Source organism: Andrographis paniculata, unplaced genomic scaffold (genome assembly GCF_009805555.1).
Source record: "Andrographis paniculata isolate CXL003 unplaced genomic scaffold, ASM980555v1 Contig57END, whole genome shotgun sequence".
NCBI lineage: Eukaryota > Viridiplantae > Streptophyta > Magnoliopsida > Lamiales > Acanthaceae > Andrographis > Andrographis paniculata.
Window position 1 is genome coordinate 2789087 of NW_026137592.1, and position 19197 is coordinate 2808283.

A 19197-nucleotide genomic window follows, 5' to 3' on the forward strand; every position below is an offset into this window, starting at 1 on the left:
AATAATTATTTTTATTAAATGATAATTATTTTTACTAATATATTTTTCAATTACTTATTAATTATTTAATATCTGAAGCTCAGCTTTTACCTTAGTGACAATTTAAGTGAGATGGAGTGAAAAAATTTTAAACTACATTGTTGAAAAATGAAAAGGATACATATTTTGTTGAGTCAATTAAATATATTTGTTTAATTATATCTAAGTTTGAATGATTAATTTGTTTTCTTATTTTAAATAAATAAAATACTCAATTTGTGTCATCTACCATATTCACATTGTCGTTTTTATCAGTCTTACTTACTTTTCTTTTTTTTTAAATAATTATACACTTTAATCTCATTTTAAATTTTTAAATTTTAATTAAACTAATTAATTATCTTAATTTTATCTATTAATTATATTTATTTTAAACTTTTGTATCTAGATACCTACAAGGGACTATATTATTAGCCTATAAAGTATTTTTTATTATAAAATATTAAATTCAAATTTTAATAAATACACTTTAAATTCAAACTAAAACTAAATATACTATTAGCTATCCAATAATAGAAAAAAATTGAAATTGAACCACGATCTAATACCAGGTAAAAAATAAAAGGCTTTGCCGTTAGATTATAATATTTTTTACATAAATTTATTTATTAATATATTTAAAAAATTTTACTCTCTGTTCCATGTCTATTTATTCCTTTATTTTTTGCACGAGTTTTGCAAATATTATTTTGGAATGAAATAGAAATAAAAAAAAAACTAAACTATTATCTATAGTGTTGTAAACTACGAAGGTATTTATAGTGATAGTTTAGTACAGTTATTAAAAAAGAAATTGATATTTTTTATAAAACGAGCTGAAATGAACAGAGTGTCGAGAGAAAAATAGAGTATTTAATTTAAAATTTGGGTCGAAATTGGCACCGTTCGATTAATTTTTAAACCTGTTCTTTTTAAATCCAAATACAACTTTTTCGTAAAATTTGAACTAACCAGATTTTTCTTTCATAATATACACAAGAACCAAATTCGTAAACATTCTAATCACAAGATACAAATAATCACAATAGAAGAGACACAACACACATATATATATATATAGTTCCTCTGAAGGTGAGCACGAACACGAACAAAACACATAAATATACACACGCCATATATACCACCATTGACAATAGCTAGCAGACAATGCAAAGAATAAAAAGAAAGAATGCGTAACAACTTACATCAATGTTCATCCACGCATAGTAATAGTCATAGATCTTCATTCTCCTAAGCTAATGTCCCTCACCCCCTAATATGTCGAATCCTGCGAAAATCGTCCGCAGACCTTAATGGCAAAATATCGAACAACCATATCGCCTAAACAGCTAATACCAAACATATGATGAATGTTTACCTTATAATATCTTACCGAAAGTTTAAACTACCTTACAAATGTGTGATCTTAATATATGTACTGCTAATGAACTCGCTGCTCACCTGATCGGGAGGTCTAAACCGGCTGCCTGTTCGAATTTCAGAGATGATGTCCTGTTCGTCGATCTCTGCATCAGTGAATGTGAGAGCTCGCTGCAGCTTTCGAGGTGAAAATACTTCGACTTCCACTGTGTAAGAGGCTGTCACAGGGCGATGGTCGGATAGTTTGAGTTCGGATCTCCTGTAGCTCAGAAGCTTCATTCCTGCTCCGAATGAAAGTACACGATCGCACCTGGACACAATAATGCAAAGATGTTAACATACACAGATGATCACACACACACATCTGAAAATTCAACAAATAAATGCTTCTACATTATGAAATGATAGGATCATAGAGATAATAGCTTAAATACAGTCAAGTGCATATGAATCAGGTAAGTTGGAAAAAAAATTAAAACTCAATTAAATAAAAGTATTCGGACAAACAAAACACAAACCATGCAGGGGTTCGCCTCCCGGCCTTGGGATCCTTTCCATAGTAAGATTCAGAGTTGAGTTCATATTTGTAAGTCGGGGCAAAGCTCAAAGTGCCTTCAGACCATCCATCAAATGCGCGGCCTTTTCTTAGCTCCTTTACCAGCTGCAATACATTACAATGGCAGTAAGTTTCATATTTAAATTCTCACTATTTGTATCAGTCGAATACATTTAGTTAAAATAAGTTAGAAAAATTGCAGAGCATGCAGAGGACAGGCTGGCAACAAATAGAATTAAACAATAGGACTTGTATTTGCGGCTTTCGATCACATCAAGAAAAAGATTACGACTATACTGAGAATTCAGAATCACCTGATCCCACTCGGATAGCATGGACCAGTTCTTTTTGGATATCAGTTCTCGGGTTCGATCATACGATAAATTGATTCGATAATTTAGGTCTCCCAGCCAAATTATTCTCCTGTGCCACGACATAATACATACTTGTTATGATATTTACCAAGTTCACATGAATATGACTTGGCTGAACAAATAACTAGGACGAATATAACATAGTCAAAGATCATCGAAACTCATGAAGAGTACCACAAACTTATGAACAACTACTTTAAATCTAGTTTTGAAGCAAAATAGCATATATTTAGTTACACAAGAAAGTATTAGAACGCATGAACTTTGGTCGCATTATTTAAGAAATTTCAAGATGAAACCAAATTTTGACAGATTTAGTCTATAATATGCTTATGTGGCTAAAATTGTCATAATGTAACTTCAAATAGAAATTTTCATTAGAGATGCAATCAAAATTAATGTATTCTAATCGAACTATAGTTGAAATGGGCCTTTCTTGTGAGGCATCATGCTATTTTTACCAGGTTTAGGACATGGAACGACACTTATGTTTAAACTACAGATACAATTTATGCTCGCAAAAGAGAGACACCACTGTGATTATAATGTAAATGATAGCATAAGTAGATAAATGGATGTGCCTAAAACATGCATCGATTTTCCTAAAGTTAGCACTGCCTGTCCATGAACATGATATTTGAGTCTATAGGAAGAGTTGAAGATCAGATAAATATATGCATACTCATGGTCGTAGATTCTTTTGGGAAGCCCAATACTGGCAAATGAGTTGAACTGTGTGCGCCGATGTATTTCTTGCACATCTGCATTTCTTTTGATTGCATCTATCTCTTTCTCGCCCGACGTCAGATGGGTGCAAACAAAGCAGAAGAGCGTCTGATGTATAGACATGCTGACCGAAATAGACCCCTGAAAGAGAGTTAACATTCTTACATAACAAAAACTAAATGTTTATACATAAGTAAAACTTAGTCAAAATCAAATGGAATATATTTCAGGCTTTGGTTAGCTTAGAACACCAGTGCTGACAATAGTGAATAAATCTAGAGCAAACTAAGAGGTGTTTGAAAGTGTTTATAAGCTCTGTAAAATGTATAATGTAACTAACCAGAGTCATAACATCATTGAAAGATCTCGGTTGAACGACAATATTATCCATCATATTTTTTTATAAATAAAAAACTGGTCAATAAGCATGTAATTAAACTGAAAGAAGTTCTATTATTTATGAGATTATTTTGGAAGAATTTCTCAAATGTTCGTCAAGAATGGCTATCCATACCTTTGTAATTGCAGTAGTGTCATGTATGTTTTTATCCATTTAACAACAACAAAAGTATTTATGTTAATCAAATACCCTATCGCCTAAAATATACATTATAAGCACCTTATTTATTTGATGGAACACTCAAATAGCTTCCTATAAAAATGCTACAGCACATCTAATAAGTAAATACAATTTACAGTATCGTAACTCATAAGGCATATTAAGTGATGAGACGTTTCAAAAAAGCTCTCTAAAATAGACCCTTTTAATCTACTAAGAGAATATGATAGGTTAGCCATTGTATTATTTTCATATGAAAAACTATCACAAAGATATGTAGATGGATTATCAAAATGCAAGAAGAACAGAACAAACCTTGTTGCCAATGTAGCCCAAGACACCGACACCAACTGTAGATACACTTAAGTTTTGTATGTGCCTTCTCAAGTTCCTACGAACCCATATAGTAAGAAAGATTCCCACCATTTGTTTGCTAACAATTCGAAGATATGGTGGCCTTCTCTTTCGGTTGATCAAGGATTCAAGATCAAGCTTAGAAAGTGAAGCTAAGTCCAACTGTATCCTCCTATCAGGAACCATATTCGAATTAAAAGAATTGTATGTACCAAAAGATTTAGAAGATTTGAAAGATTTAGGTCTCTCAAAGACATGTGGTGCTAAGAGATGAAGAGGTCGCTCCGGCCAACTTAATCCAATCCTCTCCGTCCCACTAAGTGCTCTGGTAAATTTTTTTAAGTATTGTGCATCCGGAACTTCTTCATTTTCTTCAGGACTCTCTGTCCTTAGGCAATTCAATCTGTCAAGCTTTTTGGGAGATGAAAATTGCCGTTCTAACTCTTGATCACCTGAGTTTCTTAAGTCGATTATCCCATCCTTGATTTCCTCCAACTCTTCATTCAGTGGGTAAATTTCCTCCTCGACATCGCTGTCTGATTCAAGCACAATTTCATCTTCTATGCTTGGAGCATCTTCAGATGCCTTAAACTTTGACGGAGAAGGAGGATCAGTAAAGCTTTTAAAATTCATTTTTGGCGGGATTTGGTTTAGTGCTTCTCGTATTATATTTTCCCACTTAATAATCGGGCGGCTGTCTTCAGCTCCAAATATATTACCAGCATTCAGGGGAATGATTTCCTGGAGGCTGCAGAGTTACAACATACAGGGCAAAAATCTTGGTCTACAACACTGAGATGACATGAACACAAACATACTAACTATCCAAACAAGAGTAGTTTTAGAGCTATACTACATATATAAAATATGTAGATTAATGTAAAAAAACCAACTGACTGGAAAACATAATAAACTAACCCGATCACATAAACATCTGCAGGATCCTCAATATCTAACCAACCATCAAGATCTAGCTCATCCGGAGGAACTCTTCCCCCGACATTCCACGTTGCAGCACATATTCTATCAAAATCAAAGGTAGGCTTGAATATTATGAACAAGGTTGTTTATATTATGAACACGCAAGGAAGACAGGCAGCATACTTGATTTCCTTAGCATGTATGTACTGAGCTCTAAAAGTCTCAGATTTTCGTCTCCTTAACTTGGGAAGTCCATCTGAAGCTGAAAACCGAACAGATTCAAATTCTACTTAATAACTATTCCCAGCAATTAAAATTTGTGTGAATTACTTTATCTAATTTGTGTGTATATTTTAGAATATAAATTAAAACACATATCTAAAATGCTCTGCCTAGAAAAATATTTAGGTGCATATATTACATGAAAAATGAGAAAATTAATTACAAACATACATTATCAACAATTATAAAGCATATTATTATATTATCCGTACAAAGTAAAGAAGTTAACTAATAATGACTATATATATGTATTCTACATATTTGATGACTGAGGTACTCATATATGACACCAAATTTTTATATATTGAACGAGTATAATAACCAATATGAGATTAAAAAAAAAGTAAAAAATAAAAACTGTATAACGACAAATATATTTAATGTTGTATATCATATTTATTTTAACTATACTTAGCTGGTCACACATCCAACTCCGCAACACTAGGCCATCCCTTATGGACAAATTAGTTTAGTTATGTTCAAATGCTAATTAATATTTGATGTCTGCTGAATTTTGAACAAATTATTTGTAATCAGAATTAGTCATATTTAGAAAGTTTTATTGGAATGAAACTTTAAAACTTAAAAGGATAGGAGCCATAAAGATGAAAAAAAATTAATAAAAAATTAAAATAAAATAAGATGAGACATTTCATGAATTCTGGAAATTAGAATGCTTATAAACAATCAGCACGTTACCATTACTATTAGCATCAACCTGAACTGCATCCTGCTTCTCATGCTTGAACCGCGATTCTCTGCCCGTGGTATAATCACAACCTTCTGCAAAAACCAAACAAACATCGATAACAATATATTAGTAAAGCGGTAAACCGAAACGACGTCGCATGGAAGGTTAATTAGGTGCGAACTGCGAAGCCGAACCTGTACCTGTGTCGCCATCCGAATCCGAATCGGACTCCGTATCGGCGGAATAATCGGAGTTGTTGGTGGAGATGTTGAGCCACTTCCGCACCACCACGCGTCTCCACGACAGCTGCACGCGCATCCGAAACAACAACAACATCTCACCCCCAAATTCTCAAAGCGCAAACAACCAACAAATTAATAAACAAATAATCCGATAAATTCCCTACATTTCCGACGACATTACCTCGGCTTGCTGGCGGTGGCCTCCGCCGGAGCTCTGCTTCCTCATTTTGGAGTAGAATTAAAATGGAAAGCAATTCCAAAAGAGCAGCGAGAAAAAACACAAATGCGATAAAAAAAAACTGCAAATGCAGAGTCGTAGTCGTTGTGGTACATGAATGTGATGGATATATGACGACACGCACATTGCATTGACCTGTGCACCAATCAGCTGCTCTCTATTAAATCTAGAATAAATAAATTAAATATTTTAAAAATAATTAATTAATTTAAACGGCACATGAATGGCTGCTGACTAAGCTATCTTAACTACGGAAAAATATTTGTATTTTCTGTCGTAATCCAAAATTGCCGACAACGAATCATTTGACTAATAATTTTATAGACGGCGGGTCCGGAATTGTGTTTGTGTACACAGCCATATGCTGCTACTTCCATAGCATTATGTCACCTGTTATGTTATATATGGTTCACATCTATTTTGCAGTAATTGTAAATTTTTAAATTATAAAATAATAATAACTTTATACAAATAAAAATAATAATAATAATAATAATAATAAAATACTATGCTGATAAGTGTATTTATACTATGTTGTTACGATATAAGATTTAGCACTTTTGAATTTACTGATTTTTTAAATTAACATGCGTAAAATAAAAAAAATAACATATATTTTTTATTACATGTTATTTGTAATAACTATGGCATATGTTGTACGAGACTATGTTATGTATTAAAATTATTGTTGTATATATTGCGTGAAAATAATGTGTTGTATTTGTATTATATTAAAACATGTTTTGTATTGTCTGTAATTTATACAGTATGTTATCTATTAACACACAGTGTACTGATCAGCACAATATTAAATATAAAATTCAGCACTACAGCCGCTGTCATTTTTAAAATATTTTTGAATTTTGATTTATTAGACTTTTTTGTATGATTTTCTTTTAAAAATATTACTATTAATATACAAACTTCAGCTCCTAAAGGGAACAAATTGTTAGTTGACTAATGCATATGAAATTCCCTCGCGTGCAAAGACATACGTCATCAACAAAACTTATACAACTGTAGCACTCAAATACAAGATTCATTTGACCATTTTTTAATGTTATATTTGATATTTACATGTATTTTTAGATAATTAAAATTTTTATTATAAAATAATAAATTTGTCATCAATTTTGTGTATAGAAAAAAAAGAATAAATAAAGATAAAAGAATAAATTTTATGTATAAAAATAGAAAAAGTACAATAATTATTGGATATTTCAAATAGGAAAATATGATGTTAGTTTGTGGACGGAGAAAGTATTAAATTTAAAAGTAAAAAATAAAAAAATAGAACGTTAGTTTGTTGACGGAAGAAGTATTAAATTTTAAAGTGAAAAGATATTTAACATTATCTAATATAAAAATAAAACCTAGTACCCTACAAAGTAGATCCGATGGACAGGGATGAAACTAGACTAAAGCTTGGGGGCAATTGACCCAAGTCCAATTTTTTATGATTTTTTTTAGTATCAAGAGGGGCAATTGACCCCAAATCCAATTTTTTATGATTTTTATGTATTTATATACAATTTGTCCATCCAAGATTATCTAAATTCATATATAATAAAATTATTATTTTTTATTTAAATTTATTAGTTAAATATTAAATAAATTATAACATATGTGGGCAAGTCACACTAAACTAACCATGTGTGATCGAAGTTTGAACCTATGACTTCACGATCACCATTTCACTCCCCATGCCATCAAGCCATCCATTACGAGACTTATCTAATACTCTCTCCTTCCCAGAACTATAGTCTGAGTTGTGTTTGACACGAGATTTAAGGAATATTGATATTATATTGGTAGTGGATAAAAAGTACGGGTAAATTTTTTTTGTCTTTGTGAGTATATTAGTGTAAAAAGTAGTGATAATTGTGTAATAATAATGAAAAAGTAAAGCTAGTTTTATAGTGATATGATTATTTATGAAAATGAAACTATTGTTTTAAAACGGACAAAGATAATAAATAAGACTATTATATTGGAACGAATGGAGTATAGTTAACCTTCTATTGAGTCATATACTTCTATTTTTTATTATTATTTTTTTGATCGGAGATGTACTTCCATATTTGGCCGCACACGGTGTGCTGCCATTTTCAGTACACACAAAACGGTTCAATGGAAGTGTCACATTGTTGTCTTTAAGAACATGATCACTAAGAGCATCTCCAATCATGCTCTATATCTGGCGTTCTAATACCATTTTTGCCGCCGAGCTGCTCCAATCCAGCACCATTCCTAGCACCAAATTTAGAGTTTGCTACAGTGCAACACCAAATTTTTTTTAAAAAAAAATTATAAATTTAATTTTTATTTTTAAAATTTTAAAATTTTATTTTAAATTATAAAAATAAAAAGTTGTTTAAAATAATAGGAAAAATTGAATATTTGAAGAATAATAGTAAAAAATGGAGTTATGGTTGGAATAACGGTAGCAACTGCATATTTGGAGTTAAAACTGAATAAATGGAGATGATGGATTGGAGATGGCCTAAACAAGCAATCACATCTTCAAAGAGTATTGTGCTATTTTGACTGAATCAATATATGTTAGAATTATTATAATGTATATTATATTATAAATATATTAAGATATGTATAAATATATGTTAATTATCAGTATTGCATGTACTTATTACCTCGATAACATATCAAGGTAACGTCATACTGATTTTACCGGATTAGCTGCTGATCTATGCTAATATGTATATGTATTACTATTATTATTTTGTATTTACTTTCACAATTTAAAAATAAAAAATAAAAATTCTAGCCTTTCGGTTATAAAATATCAAATTTGAGTTTCGATACAAATTTTGTTTTTCTTAATATTAAGTTTTTTGGTTTGTTCTTTATATTAATTTTTTTAGCAATTTTTTCAAATAAATCAATACACTGCATGCATTCATTATCTTTATATTATTTACACAATTTTCTATATTTTAAATAAAAAAAAATTATTTCCAACCATCTTACAAACCAAACACACCCTTTTATGTTTAACGAGTATATTAAATATTTATTTTTTAAAAAATATATTATATCAATATTAATATTTTTATTATTCTTAGTTCTTTCAAAATTAATTTATATATATATATATAAACCGAACCTTAATTTAAAATATTAACCTTATTTTTAACCTTATTTGTTTGGGGGTTTGAATTTTGAGTTAGGATTTGAATAGTAAAAATTTTGAATTTAAATAGTTGTATGATGTGATATAAATAGGTGTTGATTTGATGTTTTGAATGTAAAATTAATTTTTTAGTATGATATAAAAAATAAAAAATAGGTGTTTAATTTGATATTTTAGAAAAAAAAAAAAAAATAGAACGAATAGTAAAAATTAAATCTAATCTCCCCAAACAAACACACCTTAAATAAATGCAAGTATTATCACGGTCAATTTTAAACAGAACACACGGGCCCCAATATAATAGCCTACGTTTCAGGCAAACAGGTCCCTTGTTCAGTCTTTGTTGGTATATATATATATATATATATATATTTTTTTTTTTTTTTCTTTCCCAATTCAATTATATGTTAATAAAAGATATGTTTGATTATGATTTTAAATTAAAATTAAAATTATTAATTCTAGATAATTTTTAATAAAAATATATTATATTTTTTATAAATATTATATTAAAATATTATTTAAATAAAAATTTAATTAATATTTTAGTTTGAATTAACTTCAAAACCCACCAAATTAAACAGTCGGATGTAGTATATGATTAAAGACCACCGGCTCGAAAAAGATATCCTTTCTCAGTTATTCAAATATTCTTATTTTTTTTTGTTTGATTGTCATTTAACTTTATTATCGTTTCACTTTTTAATAAAAAATACTATTTTCTTCGTCCCGCAAGAAGAGCAATATTAATATTATATTAATTTGTAGTAAAAAAGACGAAAATACTTCTATTAGTATGGTGTGTTATAAAAATGATCACATTTGTATAATATATTGTAAGTTGTAAAAATATTTATTATATTAGACAGATAATACAGTTACTAAATTAAAAAATAATACTGAAACAGACAAAGATATAAAATAGTATCTTTTTATTACACGGAGGGGATATAAAAAGTTGTCCCTATGTGTCCCACAACTATATTGCTTAATACATAAATAATGGATTTGCTATTTTAAAATTTTATTTTATTTTTTGTTTGAATATAATATCTTAAAAATATATATATATTTTTATTTTTAAAAAGGAAGCAATAATTCCTTTATTATAATTCACACTTTATAAATAATATTGTATTATATATTTATTTATCTTCAAAACATTATATTAAGTTAAATATTATTCATAACATTTTAATTCGTTTATTTTTAGAAAACAATATTTTTTGTTGTGATTAAAATTATTTATATTTAATTTTTTTAATAAAATATATGTTTAGATTTTATTTTTTATTATAAATAAATAGTAGTATTAATATACTCTAAAATATATACTCAAAAATAATTTATTTATTTATTTTTTTATCACAGTATCGAAATACATCCACAAAAAAGGAACACTTTTTTCTTTTTTCTTTTTTCTTTTTTTAAGTCACGCTTTAGTTTTCACTTTCCACTTACATGTCACGTGCATCATGTATCTTTGCTTCGGGTTTTTTTTTTTTTTTCCTTAGATTTAGATACAGTTTTATGCTTGGATTCTTCTATATAGAATTTGTATTATTTTATAAAATATCATAATTCATAATTAAAAGTATTTAATAATAATAATATATATGTATATATAAAATATTGTAACTAATATATATATTTTTTTTGAAAATAATATAAAATAAATAGTATTGATTTTAATTTAAAATTATAAAACAACAATAATAAAAAATACAATAAACACATGTATCAATCCTGCCATAGGCTCATCGAAAGCCCAACACTATTTTAATACATTATGGGTGTCTTTGTTGGAAGGAATTTAAAAGAATTTTATTATTTATAAAAAGAATAATTTTTTCAAAAAATTAAATCAAACATTTTTTTTTTCTATATAATATTAAAAATTAATTTTATATTCAAAATATCATATAACACCTATTTATATCGCACCATATTTGTTCAAATTCAATTTTTTTTATTATTCAAATATCAAACTCAAAATTAAAACCTTCAAACAAGCACACCTTATAAGTATGGCATGAACGTCGTGCTGTTCTGGTTACATTAACATGGTTCTAATTTGACAATATCAACATATATTATAATCTTTCTTTTTTAATTCAAAATATCATTTTTATCATTTTTGGCTGTCTTACTCCAAAGTATCTTTTTCTTATTTTAATAAAAGTAATCATACATTAATATCAAAATATTCTTAATTTTTACATAAATTACAAATATACAATTATTATATACATAAATTAAAAGGGCAAAAATGTTAAAACCTCTTAGACACTTACACTAACCGATAAAATACTATTATTTTTAATCTACTACAAAACTCAAAAGAGTCCATTTGGAATTGAACAGAGGGAGTGTATGTTATGTTATAATACAATATATAATCTTTTCACACAACATATATAGTACTATGCAGAAATATATGTTTATTTGTACGATACTCTCTCCGTCCTAATACAATAGTCTTGTTTACTATTTTTGTCTGTTTCAAAATAATAGTCTAATTTCCATAAATAACTATATCACCATAAATTTACCTCTACTTTTTCATTTTTATTACACAATTGCCACTGCTTTTTACACTAATACATTCATAAAGCCAAAAAAGTCTTTTATCCATATTTTTTACCCACTACCCATATAATATCAATATTCCTTAAATCTCACGCCCAACTCCATTAAGACTAATATTTATGGGACAGAAAGAGTATATATTAATCCGGTTAAATAAAAAAATATACTGATTTGACCGAATCCGCACTCGTATGAATATAGTGTATAATTGATGTTCATTTAATCGGATTAAGAATATGCACCCAATGGGTATGATTTGTACTTGTACGTGAATGAAATTATGACAACAACACATTCTCAATATATTGTCCATTTCAATATTTCAACGAGACTTTGTTTATTTGTAAAATTTTATGTTTGATTTTACTATTTTAATTTTATTTTTTTTTAAAAAAAAAACACATCAAATCAAGCCTTCAATTTTTATGTATTTTATTACACTAAAATCTAATTTTACATTCAAAATATCACATCAACGCATATTTATATCACATAAAAAAACTATTTCAATTCAAAATTTTAAACAACGCAATAAACACACCCCAAGTTGTGATTGAAGTATTATGATTTTTGGGTGTGTTTAAGAGATTTTATTTTATTTTTAAATTTTATTATTTCAATTTAATTTAAATATAAATATTTTCACAAAATATCATATTAAGTACTATTATTTAAATGAAATTTTTTTCATTCAAACCTAAAAAAACACACCGGCATGCACATGAATACCAATGCATGCGAACTAATAGTATATTGCATAATTTCATCCAACATAATTTCATTGAATCCATATTTTTATTGATTTTAATACAAAAAATATATTAACACAATATATTTATTTGACAACATATGTTTTTTATTTAACACAATGTTGTGTTAAATAAAATGTTATAACAATATGTTCATTTTACAAATTTAATTTGTCTATAAATCACCCTTTCATGTTTTATACATTAATCTATTTTAATTCAAAAATAACATTAATATCCCTTTAAAATTTCAATTATAACCTTACAAATATTATATAAATAATATTAAAATATTATAATAATTATTATTTTTTGTAAAATTTGTGCCAAAAAATTTTAAAGGGTGAAAATATATTTTTTTAGGTTTTGATTGTTTAGTGTTTTGAGTTTAATTTTTTTTTTAATGTAAAATATAAGAAAAATAATGAAAAAATAATATTTGATATTGAATATTTATTTTTATGAGAAGATAAAATATATTTTTTTTGTCAGCTAAATTTATTTCATTATTAATTTTAACAAAAATTAACAAATTAATATTTAATTATTAATTTCTATTTAATACTTATTTACAATAAATATCACAAATTTTATTACACTATCTCTTTATATACTTTAATTTGTAATTACATTCAAATATATTTTTAACTAATTTTATTTTTTCAATAAAATATTTAATTTTTGTTTTAATTTCTACGCTAATTTTAACTAAGGAATGAAGTATATATTAACAATAGTGTATAAAATATTGGCAGTCAAATATATTTTTCAAAAAAATTATGCCAAATATATTTTTCATATGTTCATAAAAAAATTAAACATACTTTAAAATAAATATATTTATTTTCTTTCCTTGCTTCTTCTTCTTCTTATTAACTTTTTAATAATAATATTTTTTTTTGTCTATTTATCTTGTCTATTTTTTTATTTTCAAATTTTTAATTCAAAAATTTTAATTATAATGAATTATTTTAATTTTAATTTTTAAAATTGGTTAATGCATAAACAAGAGAAAGGGAAGGTGAAGTATCTTTTGCAGTCGACGGAAACTCGGAACAGATAAAAACGAAGCAGAGCATCAGAGGCTAAAGCAGAAATGTCAATCCTTATCCATGCTTCCTACTGCAAGACTACCAATCCCTTCTTCCACCCATTCATCTCAATCTCCCCACCTTCTAAAACCCCCAATCTCCCCACCTACAAATCCCTGCGCTTCTCCTTCCGATTGCCGAAATTCAGACCAGTCCATGTTCGATTCTGTGCAGAAAATGGAGTACCCCGAACCACCGAGCCCGAATTGCTCGACAAGCCTTCTCCAAAGCAATTGGAGAACGAGCCCGAGCCCGCCGACGAAGCCGAAGTGAAAGAAATCGATAAAGAAGAAGTACTGGATTCCTTCTACAGGTTTTTCAAGCCCTCGGGAGAAGAAAACAATGCTTCGGAAACTGAGGCTGAGAGTTCAATTAAGGAGGAGGAGAGAGAAGAAATCAGTGTGGAGTATTACGAGCCTCAGGCGGGTGATTTTGTGGTGGGCGTGGTGGTTTCGGGAAACGAGAATAAGCTGGATGTGAATGTGGGGGCGGATATGTTGGGGACGATGCTGACTAAGGATGTGCTGCCATTGTACGAGAGGGAGATGGAGTATTTGCTGTGTGATTTGGAGAAGGATGCGGAGGAGTTTTTGGCGCCGGGGAAGGTGGGGATTGTGAGGTACGAGGAGGCGGTGGGCGGCAGGGCTTTGCCGGGAAGGCCTGTTGTGGAGGTGGGGACGGTGGTGTTTGCGGAGGTGCTTGGGAGAACGCTCGGCGGCCGCCCATTGCTGTCGGCTAGACGGTTCTTCCGGCGGATTGCTTGGCACAGAGTGAGGCAGGTTTTTGCTCTTTCTTTCTTTCTTTCTCTTCTGTGGTGATTTCATTTGAATTGAATTGAATTATGGTGTTTTGGCTTGCTTGATAGTTAGTTTTTGAGGTTGATGTAGTGCTGATGGAGATTTGTTTGATTTTGGTTTGGAATTGATTCAAATTGGGACATTGAATTCGAAGTTTTGTTTAAATATTATTTGGGGTGTGTTTGTTTGCGGGTTTGGATTTGAATAGTAAAATATGTGAATCTTAACAGTTGTATGATGTGAAATAAATAGTTGTATAATGTGATATAAATAGTCGTTAGATGTGATATAAATAGTTAGTTTTTGAGGTTGATGTAGTGCTGATGGAGATTTGTTTGATTTTGGTTTGGAATTGATTCAAATTGGGACATTGAATTCGAAGTTTTGTTTAAATAGTATTTGGGGTGTGTTTGTTTGCGGGTTTGGATTTGAATAGTAAAATATGTGAATCTTAACAGTTGTATGATGTGAAATAAATAGTTGTATGATGTGAAATAAATAGTTGTATGATGTGATATAAATAGTCGTTAGATGTGATGTTTTGGACTTAAAAATTGATTTTAAGTATAATATAAAAATAAAGAATAGGCGTTAGATTTGATATCTTTAGTGGGAAACTTTTGATGAATAATGGAAGTCGGGGAAAATCTCCTATACAAACAAGTGCACACTTGTGTATTTTTATTGGAAACCATTGTTGATTTTGGTTTGAAATCACAGACAAACACACCCGAGTCTTGGAAAATCTTGGAAATTGTTAAGAGCTACGTATTTTGATGTGATATTTTGTCAGAAGAAGACAATATTTGATGTTGTGATTTCTGAAAGTTAGATGTTTTGAAAGTTTGGAGTTTCGGAAATAGTTAGAAGTTGCGGATTTGAGGTGATATTTTGTAAGAGGAGGAAAGTATTTGATGTCCTGATTTTTTTTTTATTGTTATTGATGAATAGTGCCAAAAAAGTTATAGCAGTGTGTATAAACGTGTTTTTAGGATGTTTTGTTGTAGATACAATGGCTCGAGAGTGATGTTTTGAATTAAAAATAGACGAAACCTTTGTTTGGTGTTATGTTTTGAATGAAAGATAGCCGTTGGAAAATATTTGTTTTAAATTATAGGTGGGTGTTGTATGTATGCATTGAATTGAATTGAATTGAAAATGATGGATGAATATGATGATTTGAATAAAAAAAATAAATGTTGAATGTAATATATTATGCTTTTTAGGTGAAAAACATATGTTATGGTAGATTGTCCTGTGCGAAAACAAGTTTGACAAGAGTTACGGAATGGTCCATTATTATTGTCTATTGATAAAATTTCGAACATAGTTAGTTCATCTATAATCAATACATTTACATTTGACGAGCACTGATTTTTGCCTACATGTACTCGAATGTCGGTTTCAGTAATTTTAGTCTCATAATTAGCATCTATAAGAACTTAGACTATTCTTCCTTCTCGATGTTATGTCGTCTTTTACTATTCTTGGCGAGCATCATTTTCTTATGAAGGGCAATGTTTTGAAATATTCTCGTGGTTCATGTCATGTCAGATTCAGCAACTCAATGAGCCGATTGAGGTTAGAATAACAGAATGGAATACAGGAGGTCTTCTTACAAGAATAGAGGTGAACATTCATTCTCTTTGTTTTAGTTGATACATACTGAGTGACGAAAGTCATCTAAGATCACTTTTTTTTTTGGATTTGAATTGTAGGGGCTGAGGGGGTTCATACCTAAAGCTGAATTGATGAATCGCGTTAACAATTTCACAGAATTGAAAGAGAATGTAAGGCTAATTCTCATTCGTATTTTCTCTTACATACTTTCTTACTCTTTTCTTGCTTTGGAATAATTTTGTTCGGCACACTTTTAATATTTGGCTTGGAATGCCCAAATGAGTTCCTCGATTTCTTGTTTAAGTTTTTAGGAGCTGGTTGTTTACGATTTTCTTTTGCTTTGGCTCACTTGTTAATGAAGCACATATATATATGTGTGTGTGTTTGTATATATATAATATATGTATTTCCTTTCGGTTAGCATTTAAGTTCATAAAGGATTGACTTCTTAAGTTCACATCTATTGGGTCATCACGATTTTGCCGCCACTCATAACTCAAATCTTGATATTGCAGGTGGGTCGTAGGATACACGTGCTAATTACTAGAATAAATGAAGATACAAACGACTTAATTCTCAGCGAAAAAGAAGCTTGGGTTCGTCTTCTTGGCTTCTTGTTTCCTTTTGTGTCGTTTCTTGGTTCTTAAAAGTACGTCTCGTCTCAATCTAACAAATGAAATAGGAAAAGGTGCATCTTCAAGAGGGAACACTTCTTGTCGGGACAGTTAAGAAAATCTTTCAGTATGGTGCACAGATAAGGATTGGTGATACTAACCGAAGGTGAATCCAATCCTATGCTAGTGAATTATAATTTCTCGAATTTAGTTTTGATAAATTTCTCAATAAATCTTAGCCTTTTTTGATACCTTTGTAGTGGATTGCTGCATATTTCAAACATAAGTCGAGAGCGAATTACATCTGTTGATGATGTATTGGCAGTTGATGAAGAGGTCAAAGTTTTGGTCGTGAAGTCGATGCTTCCCGGGAAGATTTCCCTTAGGTATGCTGGCTAATGATTTTTTTCTCAATTATCGAACTGGGATTATTAGTTTTACTTTCTTCTTGTTGAATGAAAAGCTTGACGGCTCTGGAGTAAAATTACGACATATGGTTTCTAAATAATTGACAATTTTACATGATGATTTTTTCAAACCGTTTACGTTTTGTGTCATTGGGCTTGGGATCTCACTTGAGATACAATAGTGAATATATATATATACTAGTTATGAACACGTAGATGAATTCATCGTTGAGTTGATTTACGAATTTCCAAAATCGTAGGACATTGGGTTGCCCGGCAAAGATCATTCGATATTTGTAACGATCTTCATGTTGAGAAGTTCTTAAATATGTCGATATTCTTGCCATTTGCTTTCTAGTTTTGCACGCTTGAATGATGTGTCATTCTCGATTGAATTCGTGCTTAAAATAATTGAATTGTCGTGCGGTTTACATATTCAATTACTTCAATATAATTTGTAAATCCATTTTAAACGACATGTAACTATTTTGTTGGTCGATTAATGTTTCTGTGATCAAATGGCATAATTTCTTCCTAGTTATTGATAGTATATAGTTGTTTCTGATTCTTGTTGTTGATTCTTGTTGCACAGCATTGCTGAACTTGAAAGCGAACCCGGCCTGTTTTTATCGGACAAGAAGGCGAGCAATAATACAATCGTGAATTCCATTTTTTGTTTAGTCTTAGTAAGAACTTTACTTTCCTGGACATAAAATTGTTGAGTCGAACATTGTCATGGTTCTTGTGCAGAGAGTATATTCAGAAGCTGAAGAGATGGCAAAATTATATAGGAAGAAGATTTCACCGGTTTCGAAAGTAGAAAGCAGCAATGCCCTTCCGATGGACGGATTGCCTTTCGGAGATGAAGAACGACTATATTCCAACTGGAAATGGTTCAGATTTGAGAAGGACGACGATATATAATGTTCGAAAAGCTCGGGCTTGATGATAGACTAGAGCATGCTAGTAAAGAGAAAGCTTGACATAAAATGATGATAGATAGCAGAAGGAAAAAAAAAGCTACTAAATTAACATATTGATGCATAAGGTTTTAAATTTTTTTTTTTTTTAGCAAAAATTGAAATATATATATCAATGCAATTTTGATATTAAATTTGAATTTGAATGATTTATTCTGATGTGGGCAAAAGTTATTTCGATCATTTTAGTTATTGTTGTTATTTTCAGTATTTTTTTTTTTATATCGATCGTTTTGGTTCTTGATATGCTTGTTTGTTTTAAATTCGAGTTATTTGTCAATTCTATTATGCTGCAATTGAAATGTATCCGTAAATAAACAAAAGGATCTAAATAAAATATTCCCAAAAACATGACTCTAGGTTCGTTTAGGTTCATTTCAAAAATTGAATTCAGTGACTTGAGCTACATATATTCCTATTGTTTAGGGTTTCATAAAAAAAAAAAAAATAAAATGCATTCTTGTTTTTTTGAGTAAAAGATCATATAGCTTTTTGTATTATTTATTTTCTTAAGTTATAAAAAAACAAAATATAACCCAAAAAAATAATAATAAAAAAACATACCCTCATACTAAATAGTATGCCAAAAAATAATATGAACACAATTGAATGACCGATTAAGTATTTTCAGATCTTAATGCAGTTGAGGTGTTGAATTTTAAAATTCGGTCACATTGTGCCCTAAGAGATACAGGTACAGGTAACACAACATGTATATTAATATAATATAAATACAATACATAAACTAATAATATATCATCTCACGCCCACATGCAACAATTAATTTTGACATATAATATAATTCGTATACAATACACATTGTAATTATAAACATACAACATATGTATTTATTATATA

The 19197-nt window shown here is 29.3% G+C and overlaps 2 protein-coding genes across 3 annotated transcripts; one reads left to right on the top strand and one right to left on the bottom strand.

Moving 5' to 3' along the window:
* Positions 1-1060: 1060 nt before the first annotated feature.
* On the bottom strand, positions 1061-6431 carry LOC127257458 (type IV inositol polyphosphate 5-phosphatase 3-like). Of its 2 annotated transcripts, none has more exons than XM_051283889.1 (11): positions 6285-6431; positions 6062-6167; positions 5870-5953; positions 5072-5150; positions 4886-4990; positions 3929-4715; positions 3011-3195; positions 2269-2377; positions 1917-2059; positions 1480-1708; positions 1061-1306 (listed from the first exon to the last, which is right to left on the bottom strand). In XM_051283889.1, exons 1-11 carry the CDS (start codon positions 6327-6329, stop codon positions 1292-1294), a joined length of 1887 nt encoding a protein of 628 aa, XP_051139846.1. In that variant the 5' UTR covers positions 6330-6431; the 3' UTR covers positions 1061-1291. The 2 variants fall into 2 exon arrangements, with proteins under 2 accessions (XP_051139846.1, XP_051139845.1); XM_051283888.1 differs by having other exon boundaries at positions 6056-6167.
* A 7436-nt stretch (positions 6432-13867) lies between these two features.
* Positions 13868-18527, top strand: LOC127257465 (protein PIGMENT DEFECTIVE 338, chloroplastic). Its single transcript, XM_051283898.1, has 8 exons — positions 13868-14700; positions 16273-16347; positions 16437-16508; positions 16854-16934; positions 17021-17118; positions 17213-17338; positions 17952-18000; positions 18110-18527. Exons 1-8 carry the CDS (start codon positions 13927-13929, stop codon positions 18281-18283), a joined length of 1449 nt encoding a protein of 482 aa, XP_051139855.1. The 5' UTR covers positions 13868-13926; the 3' UTR covers positions 18284-18527.
* Positions 18528-19197: the final 670 nt, after the last annotated feature.

Bases quoted from the DNA above. Each gene is read 5' to 3' on its own strand.
- LOC127257458 (XM_051283888.1), bottom strand. From the start codon at position 6,329: ATGAGGAAGCAGAGCTCCGGCGGAGGCCACCGCCAGCAAGCCGAG. The intron at 4,716-4,885 runs GTTAGTTTATTA...GTAACTCTGCAG, and splicing joins GCAGATGTTTATGTGATCGG to CCTCCAGGAAATCATTCCCC. The intron at 2,060-2,268 runs GTGATTCTGAAT...AATGTATTGCAG, and splicing joins TGCTATCCGAGTGGGATCAG to CTGGTAAAGGAGCTAAGAAA.
- LOC127257465 (XM_051283898.1), top strand. From the start codon at position 13,927: ATGTCAATCCTTATCCATGCTTCCTACTGCAAGACTACCAATCCCTTC. The intron at 17,119-17,212 runs GTGAATCCAATC...ATACCTTTGTAG, and splicing joins ATTGGTGATACTAACCGAAG to TGGATTGCTGCATATTTCAA. The intron at 17,339-17,951 runs GTATGCTGGCTA...CTTGTTGCACAG, and splicing joins CCCGGGAAGATTTCCCTTAG to CATTGCTGAACTTGAAAGCG.